This window comes from Bos mutus, chromosome 27, assembly GCF_027580195.1.
Source record: "Bos mutus isolate GX-2022 chromosome 27, NWIPB_WYAK_1.1, whole genome shotgun sequence".
Classification (NCBI taxonomy): domain Eukaryota; kingdom Metazoa; phylum Chordata; class Mammalia; order Artiodactyla; family Bovidae; genus Bos; species Bos mutus.
Window position 1 is genome coordinate 29,217,503 of NC_091643.1, and position 23,369 is coordinate 29,240,871.

At 40.4% G+C, this 23,369-nt stretch overlaps 1 protein-coding gene across 1 annotated transcript; it reads right to left on the bottom strand.

Moving 5' to 3' along the window:
• Positions 1–1,542: 1,542 nt before the first annotated feature.
• KLKB1 (kallikrein B1) lies at positions 1,543–21,946 on the bottom strand. Its single transcript, XM_070364136.1, has 15 exons — positions 21,874–21,946; positions 21,218–21,276; positions 19,087–19,249; positions 17,248–17,354; positions 16,451–16,610; positions 14,837–14,946; positions 9,199–9,358; positions 8,047–8,156; positions 7,742–7,910; positions 7,535–7,647; positions 7,214–7,379; positions 5,319–5,494; positions 4,327–4,422; positions 2,440–2,579; positions 1,543–1,942 (listed from the first exon to the last, which is right to left on the bottom strand). The coding sequence occupies exons 2-15, from the start codon at positions 21,273–21,275 to the stop codon at positions 1,760–1,762; spliced, it is 1,911 nt and encodes a 636-aa protein (XP_070220237.1). The 5' UTR covers position 21,276; positions 21,874–21,946; the 3' UTR covers positions 1,543–1,759.
• Positions 21,947–23,369: the final 1,423 nt, after the last annotated feature.

The following is a 23,369-nucleotide window of genomic DNA, read 5'->3' on the forward strand; positions in this document are numbered from 1 at the left end:
CTGGCCCTCTTAGCCTCTTACACACATCTGTTTGTTGACGCTCTTACTGGGTGAAGTGCTCTTTCTGTTTCCCCTTGTATTGAACACATGATGGGTAATAAAGAGACCAGTCCAGCACCACTGGTTCTAGTTGGCAACTTTAAAATGATTAGCATATCCCAGAGGAGCTTCACATTTAAAGCTGTCCTCTTTTGCCCAAAGGAGGTCATTCCCTGACCAGCAAGAGCCCAAGCATAAAAAATAAAAATAAAAAAAGCCCAAGGATTACACTGCAAGCCCTTCAAGTCCTATTCAAACATTCTTTAGGACACTAGTAGCGAAGATAAAAGATTTTCACTGCAAACCAGTTTTTTTCTTTTTAAATATAAGACAACACCCACACTATCTGTGTTGCACACTAAAGTAAAAGTTGAAGTTGTGGGTTTTTTTTTTTTAATCATTTCAGGGAATCCAGCCGGATATTACAAAATCTGGGGAATTTATTTGTGGAGTAAGCCCTTAACTCTTCAGTTTCTTACTGTGTGGTTTATGAATGACTCAGACCTTGTGGTTTTCTTTCAGTCAGTTCCCTCCATCTTTAGTTCTTTCTACCTACCCAGTATTTTGTGAATGGTCAAATTCTGTGTCAATGTCAAGTCAGTTCAGTGGCATGGAATATAACTACCTGATATCAGTTGTGGTGGTTGGTCACTGACAAGTTTGGAATTTGTGTTACATAAGAATTAATATCATTCATTCCAGGACTGTTTCCTACCACCAGGAATTTACTTATTACTGCCTCTGGGTTACTACTGCAGAACCCAGGATCCACTGTGTGTGCCAAGTCAATCGTGTCCAACTCTTTGCAACCCTATGGACTGCTCCTCTGTCCATGGGATTCTCCAGGCAAGAATACTGCAGTGGGTTTCCAAGCCCTCCTCCAGGGGATCTTCCCAACCCATGGATCAAACCTGTGTCTCCTATGTCTCCTGCATTGGCAGGCACATTCTTCACTACTAGCGCCACCTGGGAAGCCCACTGAACCCCCAGCAAATCAGACCCCTGCCTTCCACGAAGGCTACGTGAGGATCTTACGGCAGAAGTTGCACCCAGACAGTTGCAGCCCCGCAGGTCTCCCCTGCACGGCCAGCCTGGAGCCCTGTGGCAACGCCCAGGGAACCAAGGTAAGAGGCCGACATGGAAAGCTGCGCTGCTAATCTTCCAGGTTCAGATAACCCATCTCTTTCTTGCAAAAGTGCACATTTCACAGGTTTCTTCCATTCCACTTGGCAGAACAAAATCCAAGATCAATGGCTCTTCACCCCAAGTGAGGCAGGCAGTAGTAGGTATGAATGACTGTGCAGGTGAGGCTGAGAGAAGAATTTATCATCCCTGGGATAGACTGAGTTCCGGAGGCAGTGGTAAGGTTAGAATGATCTCAGGCAATGTGCTACAACCTGGAGTCACTTATCTTCCGTTCTGTTTCACTGTCAGAATAAAACACGTGAATCACACTCTTTTGCCATTTTTATTTTATAACAAACAATTGTAGAGATACTCAGTTGTTTTTCTCTCCCATTACGGTGTTATTACTGAATGCTGAAAGCGTTATGCATTGTTCCTTTTATGACAGGGACGAGAGGTAGACACCAATCCTCTTGTCCTCTGGGGTTTTTGCAGATGAGAAACCCCAAGGTTCAGCACGTGAATTGGACACAGGGTGTTAATCGAATACTCCAAGGGGGGCTCTTCCCCGTGTCTATGAAGCTTCTCAAGCTGGCTACTTCCTCAAAGGCTGACCATGGCTGTCCTGGGTTTTCTCTAAAATCCAGTCCACGTACTCAGCAACTTTGGTGTAGACTCCTGGTTGTTCCCTGCGGGCACAGCCTTCACCCCAACTAGTGATGCCCACCAAATGCCATGTTTCTTCATGTTGACAAACCAAGGGACCGCCTGAATCACCCTGTGTCACAGTAAGAGGAAAAAGCAAAATGAGAGAAGGTTATGATGGATGTGCCTTTAAAATTCTGTAGTCATACCACACACACCACGCAAACAATTTCTCGTAGCTCTTCAGATATTTCATGTGTCCCATGAGCTGTTGGACATAGTAAAAGTGACCTAATTCAACAGTATATAGTTGGTGTTTTCTGTTCATTCCAACACAGAAAATTTGGCATCATCACATCCCAAGGTGAGATAAACTTAAAGTGCTTGTGTTTTAGCACAATGATCTGTCTGCACAATTGTCTTCCCTTAAAGATGGCATACTCCTGCTGTGAGATAGATATAAAAATTATAGGTGTATATTCAATTTTTAAAAGATTTTATATGAAATTATCAGGTTATTTGGTTCCAAGTCATTTAGAAAGCTATAGAGAACTGCTCTTGGAAAAACATATTTTGAAATGATTTTTCTCAAGTGGCCTATTGTGTGTTTTTCATACTGTAATGCATTACCTTGCAAGCATCTTTTCCTCCTTCTTTATAGCCAGCACAGATCATCTGTTTGGTTATTTTATAATCTCTGTAACTTTTTTGGCATTCTTCATTTGATATCAAAGGAATATTTGCCTTTTGTAGGGTATTTTGGATTTTACCTGTGAGGCAACATCAGAAGAAGGCAATAAAATAAATATAGAAGTAAGACTACAGTCTTAAATGAGAATGCTGAAGTTTCCATGAAGGTCATTTCTTCATATAAAAATTTTTGTATGTCTGTGTCTGTGATAGGGGCTTCATAGGTAGTACTAGTGGTGAAGAACCTGCCTGCCAGTGTAGCAGACAAAAGAGATGCAGGTTCGATCCCTGGGTCGGGAAGATCCCCTGGAGGAGGACATTGCAACCTACTCCAGTATTCTTGCCTGGAGAATCCCATGGACGAGGAGCCTGGTGGGCTACGGTCCATGGGGTCACAAAGAGTCAGAGATGACTGAAGTGACTTAGCACACGTGCATCTGTAGTAGGTGATGAGTGCTAACCAAATTTATAATAGTGATCATTTCACAACATACATAAGTCAAACATTATTCTGTATAGCATAGACTTATGCACTCATGTATGTCAATTATATCTCAGTAAAACCGGAAAGAGTATATATATGTGTGCTCAGTCGCTCAGTTGAGTCCTACTCTTTGTGATCCCATGGACTGTAGCCCGCCAGGCTCCTCTGTCCGTGGGATTCTCCAGGCAAGAATTCTGGAGTGGGTTGCCACGTCCTCCTCCAGGGGATCTTGCCGACCCAGGGATCCAACTCTAGTCTCTTAAGTCTCCTGCCTGGGCAGACAGGTTCTTTGCCCCTAACGCCACCTGGGAAGCCCTTCAACATATATAGTAGGTCCTTATTGGTTATCTACATATACACACTACTATACATAAAATAGATAACCAATAAGGACCTACTATATGGTATGAGCAATGCTACTCAATACTCTGCAATGACCTTTATGAGCAAAGAATCTAAGAAAGAGTGGATATATGTACAACTGATTCACTTTGCTATATAACAGCAAGTCACACGACATTGTAAATCAACTATACTGCAATTTTAAACAGTTTTTAAAATCTATACTTTTCAATTTGGCAGGAATGAACTATACAATTTATAATAAAGTTGATTTACATTAATTGTTAAGAAATAAGGGCTTCCCTGGTGGCTCAGATGGTAAAAAGTACACCTGCAGTGCAGGAGACCCAGGTGTGATCCCTGGGTCAGGAAGATCCCCTGGAGGAGAACATGGCAATCAAGCCTAGTATTCTTGCCTGGAGAATCCCATGGACAGAGAGGAGCCTGGCAGGCTACAGTCCAAGGGGTCTCAAACAGTCTGACACGACTGGGCTATTAACACTGTCATTTTCAAAGTATTCTGATAAGTTGCAGTTTCATTGGTTTTCATTGTAATCCTGTGTGTTTTATTTATGGGTGTAAAAGCATCATTAGAGAAGAGGTTCGCAGGCTTTACCAAGTTGCAGGAAGGATGTGTTTTAAAAAAAGATTTAAAAACCTTCCAGAAAGAGAGATGACATGTCTGCCTGTACTCCTGGTTATTAATCCAAGGGATAACAGTGGCCTTGGGAGATGGGAACTCTATTAATTCTGAGGACAGGATGAGCTTGGGGAAGTTGTTAGTCCTGTATGGGACCAATCCTTTAGGAGAAGTCAAAGATGCTTAAGAGATTACCCTATGAATTTTTCCAGGACCAAGCAAAACTGTCTTCTCAAGAATTACTGAATACATATCTGGAAATGAATAGTTAGGAAAAAAATCACAAATCTGGATATAACTTTAGAGGCCAATTAAACAAATCTACTCCATGTGTTTTAACATATAAAATGCCATGTGGTACCTTTTTCCTCTGTGAAGCCCCATCCAGTTATCCAACAGTCAGTGTAAACTGGTTTTGTATCATCTTTGGAAGGTAGGCATATTGCTTTTTGCAAATCTGAAAGGTAATTTTTACATTAGAGTTTGGCTAGATTTAGTTACGGACATTGACTTTAAAAAGACATACTCTCCCTGCCCCTATATTCTCTTTCTCTAGAGTAGCACCAAGTAGAATACACCTTTTACTTTCCACTCAGTTTCTAAGGTCAGTGACTCAAGAAAATGTCTCACCAATCACAGTCATTTTGGGTGTTAAATTTTAAAGCTCCGAACCCAAATTTACTGTCAAGAGCCTTTACAAGTTCTTGTGTATGATTCCCTCAATAGTAATAGCAGAGGGGTCTACACTGTTTTAAGCATGATTTTTAGGCACTTTAACTTATTAACTGATTTTAATAACAATCCCATGGTGGGGTAACTGGAGGCAAGGACATCCTGCCGGAGGACACAGAATCTTTAGCAGACCCAGCAGGCATTTAGCAACTGTGGAGCTTTTTGTACCTCCAAATGCACCCCGTCCAACCACAAAGCTACTGTCTCCCAGAACTGCCTTGTCCAGCAGTCTCTTCCCTACTCAGGTTTCACCTGGAAATTAATATTTGAATATGCTTGCCCTCAGATACTCCTAATATGCCTATGCTCAAGGCAATGCAAATTCTGCTGCTCTTGTCAAAGGAAGTCATGCTCCCTTCCATGTCTGTTATTATTTCAATAGTATAATATGCAGCTGTATTCCTTCCTGAAAGAACTAGGTAACACATCTTGGCCCTTAAGTAGAAGACATTTTATGTCAAGTCTCAAATTATTTTTCCTGGCAATACTCATCTTTCCTGCAACTTCATTAACCAGAAAATAAAGACAGTCTCCTTAGATTCTGACCCCTCCTTGAAACTGATGTGAAAATTTAAACCAACACAATTCAGCTGTACATGTCTCCTTAAATATGCTACGTACCAGTAAAATTCAAAGGAGCCTCAAGTTTTATTAAGGCAATGTCATGACTGCCTTCTGAGATTTTATAATTTGGGTGGACAATAATCTCTTTGATTTGTGAGAAAGACGTCTCTGTCGTTATCTCTGACAGATTTAAAATGCCACCATAAATGCGCCAAATATTTGACAAGAGAAGCCTAGGAGGGAAAAATAAGAACTGATTTGAAACCAGAAAGACTGGCCTTTGATATTGCTCTTTTCTCCTTTCACTTTACCTTTCAAAAAAGAACTGGGAAGAAAATACTACATATAATGTATGTTTACATACCTAATTTCTCCTCCTTGCAATTTAGCACCAACAGCAGCAGTGCTGAACTCTGAAGATTTAGTTAAAAATATTGGAAAGTGTATAATTATGTCAGGTTTTCTGTAAGTGAATGTACAAGAATGTTGCTGTCCCTTTCTGAGAGAAACTGTGTTCGGGAGATGTCTCGCAGTTTATCATGGAAAATCATTCACCAAGTTGAAAGCAATCACTTCCATGAAATTCAGAACTGGCAAGAAAGAATGACTGTACACAAGTCTCCCTGTAATCAGATAGGGTAGGGGGTCCCCAGAGAAAGAGATCCAGTCATGGTTTTCTTGATATAAGAGAAACCATTTTTAGCTTAAGCCGTTTTGTGACTTAAGTGGGACCACAACACTAGTCCTTGAATGTGCTCAGTCGCTTCGATAATGTTGGACTTTTTGCAACCCCATGGACTATAGCCCACTAGTCCATAGGGTTTTCCTGGCAAGAATACTGGAGTGGGTTGCCATGACCTCCTCCAGGGGATTCTCCCCATCCAGGGATCAAACCTATGTCTTTTGCATTGCAGATAGATTCTTTATGACTAAACCACAGGAAGCCCTGTCCTTGAATAGGTCTCAGTAATTAATGATCTTAAAGGGAATAAAAGAATGCAGAGATGAAGGACTATTACAGGTAAGAGAAGTAACAATAGCAAAGATTATGGGTCAGCTGTAAAGACTCCTAGTTGTCTTCCAATGGCAAAGATTAGCCAGAAGCTCTCAACCACCAGATCAACTGGAACCTAAGGCATGATGATGGTGACCTTTTCTGACCCTCATGACTTCAATCAACTAAGGCCTGGACTCAGGCTAAGGCCCTTCAAGAATATGCATGTACCCTTAGCTTAAAACTTCTCCAGTTCTGCTGTTTAGGGACACAACTGCTTTGGGAAAGATTCCCAGTGTTCTCCTTACTCACTGCAATAATAAATCCTTCCTTCTCCCAATTTTTGGCTTGGTTGTGTCTTTTGACTTGACATCCAACCAAGAGGAAAACCCAGTTTTTATGTAACACCTCTAATAGGGCAAATGAGAGGAACCTCAACACTATTTAAATTATATCTATATTTTGGGAAGTGTGAACATTTAAATTAACTCTTTAAATATGGATATATGCAAAATAAGTCTAAAATTACTATCTAGAGCAAAGTTATAGGATAAATAAGTTCTGGGGATATAACAGATAGCATGGTGACTACAGTTAACAATGGCATGCATGGGTGCTCAGTCATGTCCAACTCTGACCCTATGGAGCCCACCAGGCTCCTCTGTCCATGGAATTTTCCAGCCACAAATACTGGAACAGGTTACCATTTACTCCTCCAGGGAGTCTTTCCAACCCAGGGATTGAAACTTCCCTGGAGGCAGGCGGATTCTTTATCCCTGAGTTACCTGGGAAAGTTGCTGAGAGAGAAAATCTTCAAAGTTATTACCACCAAAAGCTATTGTAACTTTGTGGAGGGATGGATATTAATAAACTGACATGATGATGGAGACATTGATTATAGAGTCTTCAAAATGAAGAGGCAAGATACAACTCCAGATAAGATGCAGCCAAAGCTTACCCATCGAAGCAATGGGCAGCAGTTAAGACCCACTGGCGTCCAATAATTGACCCTCCGCACAGGTGACTCTGAGCTCTCTGCTTCACTTGCAGGCTGACCTGCCAGGGCCACTCTCCCCAAGAAGCATTTGTTCCTCCAACAATGCGTGTCCTTTTTGTTGTACAGACTAAAAAGAGAGCATTGAAGTTAATGGTTGGGATCAGAGGGTGAATCACAGTCCCCTTCAATTAAGGAAAACAAGACACATAGTTCCATTATAAAAGATTTAAAAAAGCTATCTAAACAACTCAGACATCCCTCTACAAAGTGAGATTTACTCACCACGGCTGTCCCCACGTTTACACAACCTCAAGGAATAACCAGAGCTTGCTTGCGTCCCATAAGTTATGTTAGTTGGGGAGCCATCCAAAGACAAGCGTAAGGAACATTTACACCTAGACAAGATGATCAGCATGAGATTAAGCCTCAGAGGATGAAAGCCCAGGAAGTTATCTGCCAACTGTTTTTGAAAAATAAGCATTCACTAACTTCTCTCCTCTACAGTCTTCTGGGAATAAAGAATAAGTAAAAAACTGACAGCGAATCATCTTTGTACAGGTCTCTTGGCAACCATCCACTCCTTTCACGAAGGTCACATGCAGCTCTTCTCCTTCGAAAGCAACTTGCGGGTAAATTTTGGAGTGGCAGGGCTCTGTGCCTATGACAAATGTAAAAACGATAGAAAATGCAAATGATAAGCCACACATACACAAGTTTCTGGAACACTGAGGCTTGTTAGAAGATCATAGAATGTATCACATTTTGTGTAATATTTTTTTATCAAATCGCATTACCAGGCAGAGTTTGTTTGCAGGTTAGAAGGCTGTATCCAGAGATGGCATTTTCCTGAGGAGTAGGGGAACTCGGGCTCCCACTTTGGGAAGTCTTAAGGAAACAAACATTTCTATTGTCAAAAAAAAGCAAGAGAAAGAAAGAAAACCCCATTAAAGGCAAATACAAGAACACCTAATATCAAAAAAACACCCCCTGCAAGTTTTATTCTTCTGAGAAATTCCCTCCAAAGAACATCAGACTACAGGACTCTAGTGAATTACAGAGATTAAATGTAAATCAAGCCACATCTCCCTCTGAAGAAAACTTATAGGCACAGATAGCCCGAAAAGAGGAGAATGGTAAAGTTCTACCTTCTAATTTAAAAAAAAGAAGAAAGAACAGATTCTGGGGATTTATGTTGCTGATGCTATTATAACTTGATACCCTTCTCTTAGCTCCATCTTGTGTGTAAAGAAAAGGACAGGTTATCTATGGGTCAAGAGATGGAACCGGAACCTTGATCAGGATAAACAGGGCTCTAGTTTCTGAAACACTGGGGTCAGAACAAAGGAGCTTAAAGATATGCTCCCAGTGAGTGGTTTACTTCAAGCTAATACAAAACATTAAGATTAGTAGAAAAGGTATCCATGGCTATTATTTCATTGATTGGATGGTCTGTTTAAGTAAGAGAAGATGGGTAGGAAAGTCTGCTAATCTCTTAACTAATCAGCACCTGGCAGAAGAGCACCTATTTAAACTATGAGTTCAAGTGTGTTTATTTTTTCAATTAAAAAATTTTATTTTATATCAGAGTATAGCCAATTAACAATGTTGTGATAGATTCAGGTGGATAGCAAAGGGACTCCGCCATACATACACATATATGCTTCTTCCCCGAACTCCCCTGCCAACCAGGCTGCCATATAGCGTTGAGCAGAGTTCCCTGTGCTATACAGTCCTTGTTGGTTATCCACTTTAAATATAGCAGTATGTACATGTCCACCCCAAAGTCCCAAACTATCCCTCTCCCCCGCCACTTTCCCCTCTGGTCACCATAAGTTCATTCTATGAGTTCAAGTGTTTTGAGGGAAATGAAAACACTTGGGAAAAACTCAAAGTATAAAATGAAAATGATGCCAGGACAGTAGCAAGCGTGACACACGCCTACTGACCTCTGTGAGTCTGTCTTCCATGCATTTGTATAGAATGTGAAGAAAAGACAGCTGGGGTGATAGGTGCAGATGGTTCGACACACAAAAGCATCTGGTGCGATAATTCTGGCAACATCCACATCTGAAAACGCACTGTGTTGGAAAATGTCCACGCGGCAGCCTGTGAACCCACGGGGGAGACGCACATGTCATGATGCTGCATATGCTTGTACTTCGTCATCATAACTAAGGAAACTATGACTGCTGTTTGTTCATAGAATCACACATCCTTAGTGAAAAAAATGTCTGTTGAAATGTCCCCAAGCCTGTTGTTTGCCATTTGGGAGAAGAAAAATCTGGTCTCAATCTGATAAAAGACAGATACCTATGTCAGAGAAATAAAATGTCTTAACCTGTGCTCTATCCTGCTTGGTCTGAAATACCTAAGCTACTCAGCTTTTGTGTATATTTTCTTTATATTACCCTCACCCTGAAATTCAGGCCTTAGGCACATGGGCTTTTGTATTATGTTTTCCTGAATATTTTGAAAAATGTTTTAATAAAGACATCAACAAAAACCTAAATTTCTAACAAAAATGCCGTGTACCCATTAGAACAAGAGGAAATCCACTTTCATTTTCCATAATATAATTATATCTCAATTATACTTTTACTTATGTTCTTATTATTTACTCAGTTTGATAACGCATAAAGTGTTTCATTTCCTGGGTCAGGAAAAGCCACTGGAGAAGGGATAGGCTACCCACTCCAGTATTCTTGGGCTTCCCTTGTGGCCCAGCTGGTAAAGAATCTGCCTGCAATGTGGGAGACCTGGGTTTGAACCTTGGGTTGGGAAGATCCCCTGGAGAAGGGAAAGGCTACTCACTCTGGTATTCTGGCCTAGAGAATTCCATGGACTGTATAGTCCATGGGGTCGCAAAGAGTCAGACACAACTGAGCAACTATCACTTTAAAAGTCTATTAGGGCCTCTCAGGTGGGTTAAGCGGTAAAGAATCTGCCTGCAATGCAGGAGACACAGCAAGAGCCACAGGTTTGATCCCTGAGTCAGGAAGATCCCCTGGAGGAAGAAATGGCAACCCACTCCAGTAGTCTTGCCTGGGAAATCACATGGACAGAGGAGCCTGGCAGGCTACAGTCCATGGGGTCACAGAGTTGGACATTTGGAAAGAAAGTTACGACAAACCTAGACAGCCTATTAAAAAGCAAAGACATCAGTTTGCCAGCAAAGGTCTGTATAGTCAAAGCTATGGTTTTTTCATTAGTCATGTACGTATGTGAGAGGTGGGCCAAAAAGAAGGCTGAGTGCTGAAAAATTGATGCTTTTGAACTGTGGTGCTGGAGCAGACTCTTGGGAGTCCCTTTGATTGCAAGGAGATTAAAGGAAATCAACCCTGAATATTCATTGGAAGGACTGATGCTGAAACTCCAATACTTTGGCCACTTGATACAAAGAGCTGACTTGTTGGAAAAGGCCCTGATGCTAGGGAAGTTTGAAGGCAAAAGGAGAGGAGGGTGGTAGAGGATGAGATGATTGTATAGCATCATCGACTCAATGGACATGAATTTGAGCAAACTCCAGGAGATAGTGAAAGACAAGGAAGCCTGATGTGCTGTAGTCATGGGATTGCAAAGAATTGGACATGATTTATCCACTGAACAACAAAAACAAATTATATTAAAATTAGGTAAGCTTAAAGAATAATGGTAGCAATTATGAGAAAGACAACAAGAATTCAAATTTAAATGAACATAGTTGGATCAAGAGAGTGTGCCTGCCACACATAATATCTTCAGATGGGAAGTTGAGGAAATTAGATCTCAACTACTTAAATCTTTTTTTAAAAAAATCAGACTTTAAGCTGGAAGAGAATTTATGGGATTCCATGTCTACCTTCAACTACATCCTCTCAAGTAGTTCAACCTTTATTTCAGACATTTATAATGACAAGGAGCTGACTACCTCATGACAAGGTTCACTTCTGGACCACTCTAGGAGTCAGAATTTCTTCTTATTTTCGTCATAGCAGTATCTATTTTATGAAACCAGACAGATTAGTCCAATCCTTTTCCCAATGACCATTCTTCAAAAACAAAAATTTAAAACAGTCATCCTGACTTTTTAGGGTTAAATGTCTAATCTGTTTCTTTAATGGTATCTTATTTTCCTGTTTCTAGATATCTCAGGATCTTGGTTACTCTCTTTTGACGTGTCTGTTGCTCCAAACAAAATACGGAACACATTTGCTGAATATAAAGTGCAGTCACAGTCTGACCCGTCCAGATGACAAAAGGACAGGGGCTAACTATGTTCCAAAGACCATGTTGTTTTTTAAAGCTAGTTTCGTTTTCATTTGTTTTGTTTCTCAAAAGTGCTACAAGATGTCGACAGAGTAAAGACCTTCCAAAACCCTTTCCTCCATTAAAAAAAAAAAAAAAAAAAAAGAAAGAAACAAGAGCACTGGCCAGAATGTCAAAATTAATGTCGTTTCATAAGTCCAAAAGCGAACCAAAGGCTTATAACAGCCCAGGGAGTTTTTATCTAAGAACAGCCAAGTCTCAGCAAGAGCCCTGAGTTCTGTGAGGTTTTTAACTTGCCCTCTCATCCCCTCTCCACAGCTCCATGGAAGCCTTGAAAATACCCACAATCGTGGGGAAAACCAGCAGCCTAATGGGCCTCAGGAAGGGGCAGAACAGAGTTGGAGCTACTCCCAAGCCCTGTCCCCAGATAACTGTCATCATTTGACTGGAGGTTCTCAGGAAAACCCCATTCCCAAGGACTGAGTTTCTTCGACCTGATTCAGAACTTCCTCAGTGTCAACAGCCTTTTCCTTGAAAGTGTTTGTCAAAAAAAAAAAATATTGTGACTATTACACAACATTGTAGCTGCCTAAGTCAGTAGTAATAACAGGGGCATACCACAAGCCAATGAGAATCTTAGAAGGAAAACCGAGAGTTTGAAAATCTCTGAGATATTCCTGGGAATCTGGAAAGCCATATTCTTGTATAGAGCTGACTGTGTGCCTGACAGAGGCTCTGCACATTTCCCGTGCTGGGAAAGCCCCGAGCCCTCACCGAGGACTGACTTTGACCTCTGTGAACTCCGTGTCAGCAGAAAGTGGAGGCCAGGGCAAAGTTGTAAAGGGCAGGGCAGTGAAACGCATGCCCTAAGTCTCACAAAAAGCCCCTTGTCCAAGGCTGGCAAACTCACTACTTCTAGGCACCCAAACAAACTTCTGTCCTGTCATTAGAAAACTGTGGGGGAAGCTGAGCACAGACATCCGTGGTCATGTCACCACAGAGGCTAAACACTGTGCACAATTGGCTCAGAAAAGTCCTCAAACAGCAACAGCAACACAAAATAGTAACAACAGCAACAACAAACTCTGAGGAAGGAGGGCATTTGATGTCCCGAGCTTGTCACATGCTTGTATTAAAAAGTCTGATTTTTTTTTTTTTTTACAAAAAAATCATGAGACTTGCCAAGAAACAAGGAAATATGGCCCATACACAGAAGTAAAGGTCAATATAAACCATCACTAAGGAAGCAAGAACATTGGATTTACTATACCAAGACTTTACATCAGCTATTTTAAATATGCGTAAAAGAACTAAAGGAAACCATGTCCAAAGAACTGGAGAGGGAACTTCCCTGTTGGCCCAGTGGTTAAGACTTCCCTGCCTTTGAGTGCAGGGGATATGGGTTTGATCCCTGGTAGGGGAGCTAAGATCCCACATGCCTCATGGGCAAAAAAAAAAAAAGCCCCAAAACATAAAACAGAAGCAATATTGTGACAAATTCAATAAAGACTCTAAAAATGGTCCACACACCAAAAAAAATCTTAAAGAAAGGACTGAAGTATGAAAACAATGTCTCACCAGATAATACCAATAGCCAGAAATTAAATTACAGAAAAGAACCCAATCTGAATAGTAAAAAATTAAATAATACTTAACTTGAAGCAATAAATCTGGAGCACAGCATGGAGGAGGTGTGCTGGGGGAGGCTGGGAACCAATGGGAAAAGAGAGGCATTGCTGCCAACTTCCCAGTCTTCTAAGGCAGGAGCCTAGCCCAGCTCCCCATTCAGGGCTTGGCGCAGAGTCAGCACTTGATACTGTATAGAAGTGGCTATTGATAATTTGGTTTCAGTAACATGTTATCATTGACATGCTGATATGCTAAATAAGATGGACTATCTTAGCAAATTTTCTGGCTCTTTCAATTAAAATTACCCCTATGTCTGAAACATAGGGTTTCATTGATTTATTATGCCAGAGTCCTTTCACTAGATAATAGACACCACTAAGAAATGACCATATAGTTTTCTCTACAATGTCACTGTACTAGTTTCCTAGGGCTGCTTAAAAAATTATCCCAAACTTAGTGGCTTAAAACAACACAGATTTATTATCTCACAGTTCTGAAGATCAGAAGTCGAGAAGTCTGAAATGGATCTTTGTCCTTAGTTCTTTCATAATGGGAATAACGTGTAGTGCTTAGTCATCAGTCGTGTCTAACTATTTGTAACCCCATGGACTGTAGCTCGCCTGGCTCCTCTGTCCATGGGACTTTTCCAGGCAAAGATACTGGAGTGGGTTGCCATTTCCTTCTCCAGAAATGGGTCCTCCTGGGCTTTAAATCAAGATGCCGGCATGGCTTTTTTCCTTTGGGAATTTCTGTAGAACTTTTTTCCTTACCTTTTTCAGATTCTAGAGGCCTGAATTCCTTGACTTAGGGACCCTTCCTCCATTTCAAAGCCAGAAGTGTACCCTCTTCTGATCTCTCTGTCTGACTCTCTGATCATTCTGCTTTCTCTTTCTTTTATCAGAACCCTTGTGACTATATTGGGTCTATCCACATAATCCAGAATAATCTCAAAGTTTTTTTTTAACATAATCACATATTTAATCAAGCCTTTTTTGCCCTGTAAGGTAACATATTTACAGATTCCAGAGATTAGGATGTGGATGTTTTGGGGAGGCTCTTTTTCTGCCTAGTACAATCACACAGTGAGTGTGTGTGTGTGTGTGTGTGCACGCTCAGTCATGTCTGACTCTTTGCAACCCCACGGGCTGTAGCCTGCATGGGATTTTCCAGGCAAGAATACTGAAGTGAGTTGCCATTTCCTTCTCCAGGGGATCTTCCCAACCCAGGGGTTGAGCCTGTGTCTCCTGCATCTCCTGCATTGCAAGCAGATTCCTTACCGTCTGAACTACAAGGGAAACCCCTAATTCTCTATGGTGCAAATCAAATGAAGGACTGTATAAATATCTGCCCTCACTGACCTTCCTTGTGGTACAGTGTTTCACTGACTGATGTGAAGACTGCTCAAATGTCCATTATTCTACAAAGCCAAGGCTCTTAGCATAATGACTAGTATTCCCCTGTTTGTTGTTCAGTCACTAAGTTGTCTCTGACTCTTTTGCAACCCCATGGACTGTAGTCCACCAGGCTCCTCAGTCCGTGGAATTCTCCAGGCAAAAATACTGGCGTGAGTTGCATTCCCTTCTCCAGGGGATCTTCACGACCCAGGGATCGAGCCTGTGTCTCATGCATCTCCTGTATTGCAGGCAGATTCTTTACCACTGAGCCACTGGGGAAGAAGCCCACACAGTGAAGTAGGAGCCATACAATTACCAATTTTCGAGTTTCCACAGGCCTTCAGTGAGAATCCAGACTCCACATCACTCAGCACCTTTATACGCGTGGGTGTCCCCTGTGGGCTCCGTTTTAATAGGCAGGTGTTCCTGAATGTGAAAAACAGAGGTTACTTTGCTTCCTAAATTCAAGGTGCCTGCAGAAGTCCATTCCCTGTTGAAAATGATCCATGGTCAGTGGAAAATAAACAAAGCAATCAGAACAGTGACCTCCGTGATGAGCGAGTTAGAAATTGTGTTATTCATCAAACAGACATGTCCCCCTCTATAGAGGGAGGGTTAGGGTGAGGGTGCAGTAGGAACTATTCTTCTATAGGACATTATTCTACTGAAATCTCACTCCACAAGCACAGGGTATTTGCGGACCAAATGGAAATTTTTCTCTTCAGGAAAAATGATGCCAAAATTGAATAAAATAATAAGACTGTTGTTCAGTGTCTAAGTCATGTCCAACTCTGCGACCCCATGAACTGCAGCATGCCAGGCTTCTCTGTCCATCACTATCTCTCTGAGTTTGCTCAGACTCATGTCCATTGAGTCAGTGGTACCATCCAACCATCTTATCCTCTGTTGCCCCCTTCTCCTCTTGCCTGCACTTTCTCCCAGCATCAGGGGCTTTTCCAGTGAGTCAGCTCTTTAAATCAGATGGCCAAAATATTGGAGCTTTGGCTTCAGCATCAGTCCTTCCAATGAATATTCAGGGTTGATTTCCTCTAGGATTGAATGGTTTGATCTCCTTGCAGTCCACGTGACTCTCAAGAGTCTTCTCCAGCACCTCAGTTCAAAAGTGTCAATTCTTTGGTGCTCAGCCTTCTTTATGGTCCGACTCCCACATCCATACATGACTACTGCAAAAACCATAGGTTTGACTATATGGACCTTTGTCCTCAAAGTGATGCCTGCTTTTTAAAACACTGTCTATGTTTGACATAGCTATTCTTCCAAGGATCAAGTGTCTTTTAATTTCATGGCTGTAGTCACTGTCCACATTGATTTTGGAGCCCAAGAAAGTGAAATCTGACACTGTTTCCACATTTTCCCCATCTATTTGCCATGAAGTGATAGGACCAGATACCATGATCTGTTTTTTGAATGTTGAGTTTTAACCCAGCTTTTTCACTCTTCTCTTTCACCTTCATCAAGAGGCTGTTTAGTTCCGCTTCACTTTCTGCCATTAAAGCGGTACCATCTGCATATCTGAAGTTGTTGCTATTTCTGCTGGCAATCTTAATTCCAGCTTGTGATTCATCCAGCCTGGCATTTTGCCTAATGTACTCTGCATATAAGTTAAATAAGCAGGGTGACAGTATACAGCCTTGATGTACTCCTTTTCCTATTTGGAACCAGTCTGTTGTTCCATGTCCAGTTCTAACTGTTGCTTCTTGACCTGCATGCAGGTTTCTCAGGAGGTAGGTCAGGTGGTCTGGTATTTCCATCTCTTTAAAAATATTCTTATTCTCTCTAAGACTAAGAAAACTGATTAAACCTAAAAACTCTCTCTGATTTTCAGTTGGGAGAAGAAATGGTTATGAAGGAAAAAAGGTTATGCTTCTGAAAACACCATCAGAAAGAACAGACACTGAATGTTACCCACCGGTACTCTGCACTGAAGAAGGTTTTCGTGGCATATGTGAAGAACTGGCAGTGAATGTTGTTGGTGCACCTTTCTTGGCATTCTTTGGCACTTCTCACCTTAGATGCATTGAAATTGACTCCTCTCATATCGATTCCTTTATAAATGCTTCGGTGGCAAGCTGTCCAAATAAAACACACGGAACAAATTCAATCAGTTTCCCTTCTGGAAGTGAATCATCAATTTGGGCTGGGTAGCTTTTTTTTTTAATTTTCTAGTGGACTATAGTTGATTTCAAATGTGTTGGTTTCAGGAACAGCAAATTGATTCAGTTATACATATACGTATATCCATTCTCTTTCAGATTCTTTTCCCATATAGCTTATTATAGAGTACTGAGCAGAGTTCCCTGTGGTATACAGTAGGTCCTTGTTGGTTATCTATTTAAATATAGCAGTATGTACATGTCCATCCCAAATTCCCAATCTATCCCTCCCCCCACCCTTCTCTGTTAGTAACCATTAAGTTTGTTCTCTGTCGGTCTGTTTCTGTTTGGGAGTCAAGGGGAGACTATTATTTGGTTGTGTATTTACTTTCTGTACATCTGACACCAAAGTGCCAGCCTCATAAATGATAGAGGCTCCTCAAGTGTGAGAGGACTGCTGAAGATAAGAGCGTGCATCCAGAATACAACCCCATCTCTGTTATCTTTCTAAGTGCTCCGTTCCAAAAGTGCATGGTGCTACAGAGTTTGAGCAGAAGCTGTTCTAAGGTAGACCCACTGTCCATTCAAACTGAGCTCAGAAATCACACCTTACCACTAATTTGATGACCACATCGCTTTAAAGAATGTCCCGAAATTGCACCTGTCCGTGACACTCTCGGCAGGGTTCCTGTAACACTGTCCTTCAAGAAGCAACCAAACCTGTTTTTTAAAAGTAGTTTAATAAGAAATAGAATGATAAACACACATTGAGGAAATGTCTAGCATTTCTATGCACTTATAAATACAGCCGGAAATAAGGAAAATACTACAGCATGCCTGAGACCTGCTGGGAAAAAAAACATCCTTAGAGGCAATTCCTTAATACCTAACAATCTTTGTAATACCTACCTTTAGCATTGTTTTCCTTTATATTCACATTTCAAGTAGAGAAAGTCAATCATATAAAAGAGGGAATGATTCTTCCTGTGTTCCCAAACTTTGTGGGAATTATGTTCCCACCTGGTGATTGTTGTTATAAATATTTTCATTTAAGAAATTAAATCAATCATGAGAGTTGCATCTATATTTGGTATTCATCCTGACTACTAACTCCTTACAGTCCACACCTACTAAAAAACTTCATTCTGTCTTTAATGTCAACTTTTATGTACTTTCCTTATTTAAAAGGATTCTAGAACCCAATTCAACTTTTTAAATGAAAAGTTGCTGCCTCTAACATACAGTCTAGGTTTGCTATACAAGTTTTCCCTTGTAGAGGGCTTCCCTGGTGGCTCAGATGGTAAAGAATCTGCTTGCAATGCAGGAGACCTGGGTTTGGTCTCTAGGTTGGGAAAAATTACCTGGAGAAAGGAATGGCTACCCACTCCAGTATTCTTGTCTGGGATAATTCCATGGACAGAGGAGCCTGGTAGGCTACAGTCCATGGGGTCACAAAGAGTCGGACATGATTACACGGCTAACCTTTTCATTTTCATTTTCCTTGTAGAATCATGGAATAACAGTCTAACTCCTAGTTTTTAATTCAAATAGAATAAAGATAAAGGAAAATAATTATGGATATGGAAATGGGAACAAGGAAGAAACATTCATTCTGGATATTGATCAAAAGTAAAGAAAATTATAATAAAACTGTGGTTGTACTTGAGCAACTTTATGACTGAGTAAGACTTTTCATTACCAACTACTTTTCAAATGCTCTTACTTTTTCAAATTACCAGTTAACAATATATGTTCATGTCCACATGTGTGCACACACACACACACATGCACACACACACATGCATGCACATGTAGGCATACACATGCCATGAATACTGTAGGTGGCCAAACTGGCTCATTATAGGCATCATTCAGACCTCCCTTCTCCCAAGGTTACAAGATGGATTTTAATTATTTTCTCAACAAAATGCTTGCCTTCTATAGTATCTTAAGAACTATGCTATCCATAAGTGTGATCATGCATCAGACAGCAAGTACCTTTCTTGTTCAGGTGAAATATTCACCTATTATTAGACCCTTTCAGGAGAAGGCAATGGCACTCCAGTGCTCTTGCTTGGAAAATCCCGTGGACAGAGGAGCCTGGTGGGCTGCAGCCCACGGGGTCGCTAAGAGTCAGACACGAGTGAGTGACTTAGCAGCAGCAGCGTTAGACCCTTTCTCGAGATAATCTCTTAACTCAATGACTTTCAAATGTTTTCCTTGAGGTCTTGGATAGGAAAAGACTACTTTCTATGGCTCTAAGTCATTGTTTAAAATGCAGATTTCCAGGCCCAAGAGACTTCGGTTTGATAGGTCTGAGCTTGAGCCTAAGAATCTGCTTAGGTGATTCCAATGAAGCTGGCCATTTAGAAACATAATCTTGCTATATGGTGCACACAACTGATTCCATTTTGAAAAATGGCTTCCCCAATAAAGAAATATCAGCGTTTACCTTTTGTCTGCATCACTGGTTGAATTTTCAGGAAGAAAACTAAAGAGCAAGCACCTAGGGTGGAAGGTGCACATCAGCTGACAGTATTGGGCATCTGGGGTGTACATGGCTGATACATCCCCACCTCTGAAGAAGGTGTTGTGATATAGTTGAGTCAAGCATCCTATGACAGAATCATTGAAAAAAGACACATTAATGTGGAAGAAATAATAATTTTAAAAGAAATGTATCTGCGTTCTAAACCTTCCTAATTGGTCCATGGAATACCCAGAGATCTTATGACATGACTAAATGCAGAAGCAGGATGAAATATACCTGCTGTACAATATGTGGGATCTTAGTTCCCTGACCAGGGCTCGAACCCATGTCTGTAGTGGAAGCACAGAGTCCTAACCACTGGACAGCCAAGGAATTCCTGAAATAGTGTTATATTAGGGCTTGATGCATGATGTTAAAATTAGTTTTTGGGTACCTATGCATAAAAATACTTGGTTGATTTTCATTTATAATGCTCAACCATAATAATTTGTACATAAATTATTTTCCCTCAAATGCCATCTTAGCTTGGTTTCTCCCTATCTTCTAACATGGGAACAACTTTTCTGGAAGATAATTTGATGATATATATCATAAAACCTTCAAAAATATGCACACTTTACTATATCTGGTGTTTTAATTTCCAAAGTTTTTTCTACAGAAATAAACATGTATATAAGAATGTGCATACAAAAATATCATGAATAGAGAAGAATGCTGCTGCTGCTAAGTCACTTCAGTCGTGTCCGACTCTATGCGACCCCATAGACGGCAGCCCACCAGGCTCCCCCGTCCCTGGGATTCTCCAGGCAAGAACACTGGAGTGGGTTGCCATTTCCTTCTCCAATGCATGAAAGTGAAAAGTGAAAGTGAAGTCACTCAGTCGTGTCTGACGCTTCACAACCCCATGGACTGCAGCCTACCAGGCTCCTCCATCCATGGGATTTTCCAGGCAAGAGTACTGGAGTGGGTTGCCATTGCCTTCTCTGATAGAGAAGAATATTAAGCTCCAAAAACATGATATATATTTATCTGTTTGAAAGATCACTATAAATGGGAAACATAAGTTACAAAAAAGTATCTAATAACAGAGTGTATAAAGACACATGCAGAAAAATATCTGAAAAAGATATTTTTAACAAAGCCCATCTCTGTATTATAAGACTACAGATGACAAGTATTTTCTCATTTTCTGCTAATTTGCACCTCTAATTTCCCTAGCATGATCATAATTATTTTCAAAAATAATAAAATTGAAGTGACCATGGTTCACAGCATCTCTGGCTTCTACTCTTCAGCATTCAGTGTATTTGTATGTGGTAATGATTATGGCTCAGAAGAGCAATTTGGAATGAGGGGACAGATGGAGGGGAGTTTGGTTTAGGGGATAAAAGCTTCTTCCTTAAAAATTTATTTTTTGCCAAATGTAACCCTCACCCTAGACACTTAGAAGTGTTTGTCTTAGCCATAAACATCATTGTGATGTGGTCTTCTTAAGTCAACAAAGACTCAGAAACCACCCATAATGGTGGCATCGTAAAAACTCCATTCTACAATAATTAATGAAAAACAGTGTCTAAAATCATTCCTATTCTGTGAAATTTTAATGAATAGAAAGAGAAATAAGATAAAAACCTGATGGTGAAACTCAAACTATTCAAATAGATGACTTCCTAAATTAAATATAAATTAGGTACTTCCTTTTCTGAAATGATTCTCCAGAAGTCTAAAAGAGTAAAAATATGTACTGAGTACATATTATGGTACTCGGGTTGGACCCAGATGCTATAAAATACCTAGCACTCTTCTGAATATTCAGATAAAGTTGATTTTTTAATGTTGATAATAAGAATAGAGGGCTGCCTGTTTTAAGATCTGCTTTGTGGAGAGTCTTTTCCAAACAGAAGTTTCTGTCGACACCTGCCAAGACATTCTCATTTATGGGCCCCTCCTTCTGGTGTGTCTAGGATGATATATCTGCCAAGTGGTAGTTGGTGCTGAACCTTAAAAGGATATGTGTCCTGAGGGTCGGATGTCTTGCTTGATTACTCTCCCCCTCACCCTTAACTTTGCATCTTAGAGATAATCCACTCACCACAGGAAACTGTAGCAAACAGGCAAATAAAGTAAGCTGCTTGCCTGAGTGCAATCATCCTAAAAGACAAAGCAACAGGCACATAACTCTACTGTTTATAGATCATATTTAACACGAATCTTAATTTAAGGTAATACAGATTTTCTTGTAAATGTCTGGATAGCAAATCTAAGCACACAATTATCAGTATAGAAGGCAATGGTTTTCTGAACATTTTACGCTCAAGGACTTGGCATGAGATACAAATTGAAACCTCTAGATTACTCTTGTGTTTATTGTCCATTTGGTACCTATGTTCTTAGCAATTATGCGAAGGGAATTGGTAGAGGGAAATTAAACATTTGTGAAACCTCTTGATTTGAGCAAAAGGAAAATTACTGTAAACCATGGTAATGGTATCTGTCCAAAATCCCTAAGGATAGATATTCCAAATATTCAAGCCCGTTTTAAACTTTTTAATCAATGTTCTCTTTGATTGAAAAATATCTTACTCTTATGTTTCCACATATAAGAGCATCAGTTCCTTCTACATTCTCTAAATACACAGGAAATTAGAATGTCAACTAATAGTTGCTTTATAAAGTAAAAACAATGCTTAATGGAAAAAAAAAAAAAACACCTATTTGGAAGCAATCAGAATAATAGAAATCCTCTACCTGAAAGCACAATTGCTTCCGTGGTTCTGGAGCTGAGGGTGTCTCTTGCCATTGAAAAATGGCCGGTCTTCAAGCTTTCCTGATAGGGCTCTGCACGCAGTATTTGCTTGGCTCCGATATTGACTTTGGTGTTCTGCCAAGAGTTTCAACTTTTTGTCCTGTCAACATATTCTATGAACATCCCATTTCTGTGTTCAACTATTTAATATGTTAACTATTTCATAATAGGACCACATAATTCATGTACACGTTTCCATTTTTAAAAATGTCCCCAAAATTCCTAGTTATTTGGGGCTCATAATGTATCTAACTAGACATTTCCAGTATAATGACCTGGATACATATGAATAAGGGGGTGGAAAGGGATCCATCCTCCTGGAAGTCATGATGAGCCTTTTAGCAAATGGTATCCATGCCTTCCTTTGTGAAGGAATCCTGTAACAGTGAGGTTTGTAGGATGGAATGGAATTGACCAATATTTAGGACTTCCTCCCATCCAGTTCAGGAATTAGAACGTAGCAGGGTTTGACAATTTGTTCACAGACCAAATCTGGTCCAGTGCCTGTTTTTATAAATGAAGTTTTATTGGAACACTCATGCTCATTCACTCCTGTATTATCCATAGTTGCTTTTACCCTATACAGTTAAGTAGTTGTGATAGAGACAGTATGGCCTGCAAAGCTGAAAAGATTTACCATCTGCCCCTTTTCAGATAGAGTTAGCACTCCTAGCCTAGAATGTAGACTTCTCTTTCAGGACACCTAGACCAAATGGCAACCCACTCCAGTGTTCTTGCCTGGAGAATCCCAGGGATGGGGGAGCCTGGTGGGCTGCCGTCTATGGGGTCGCACAGAGTCGGACACGACTGAAGCGACTTAGCAGCAGCAGCAGCAGCAGCAGACTGGAAAGAAACATGCTGGTTTTCCTAGGAGCCTATTCTTGTTCAGGGAATTTTATTTTAAAGAAAAAAATCTCCCTATATACTGAAATATATCTCCTTGCCACTTCTATCCATCATTCTAGATTGACCTATTAAATCTATACGAAATGATTTACTCTCTTTCCTCTACTTTTAAAAATATGTAAAGACTACAATCCCTTGCCCACTAAATCTCCTTTGTTTTCTAACTGTTCTTCAAAGATGCAGTACATCTTTCTGGCAAATAAATTAGATTTTTAGGGAGTTCTTAAATAAATATTTAATGCATGTTACTGCAGTGCAGAACTATGTTTATTAAGAATGTAGGAAAATGTTGCCAGTAAAACGTTTTTTTCTGGCTGTAATGAAGTAGCATATTTCAAATATTCAGACTGCATATTTAAATATCCATTTAAATTCAGGGTATCAACTGACATACCAGCAAACAACAAAAGGGAATCCTCTGACTTGTGCAATATTAAAGAATCTAAATTGGTGATTTCCTTTGCTACTGGCCTCATCAGGAAAAAAAAGGTGATGGGAAAAAAACTGCCCTGTCTCCAGATCACAGCAGAAA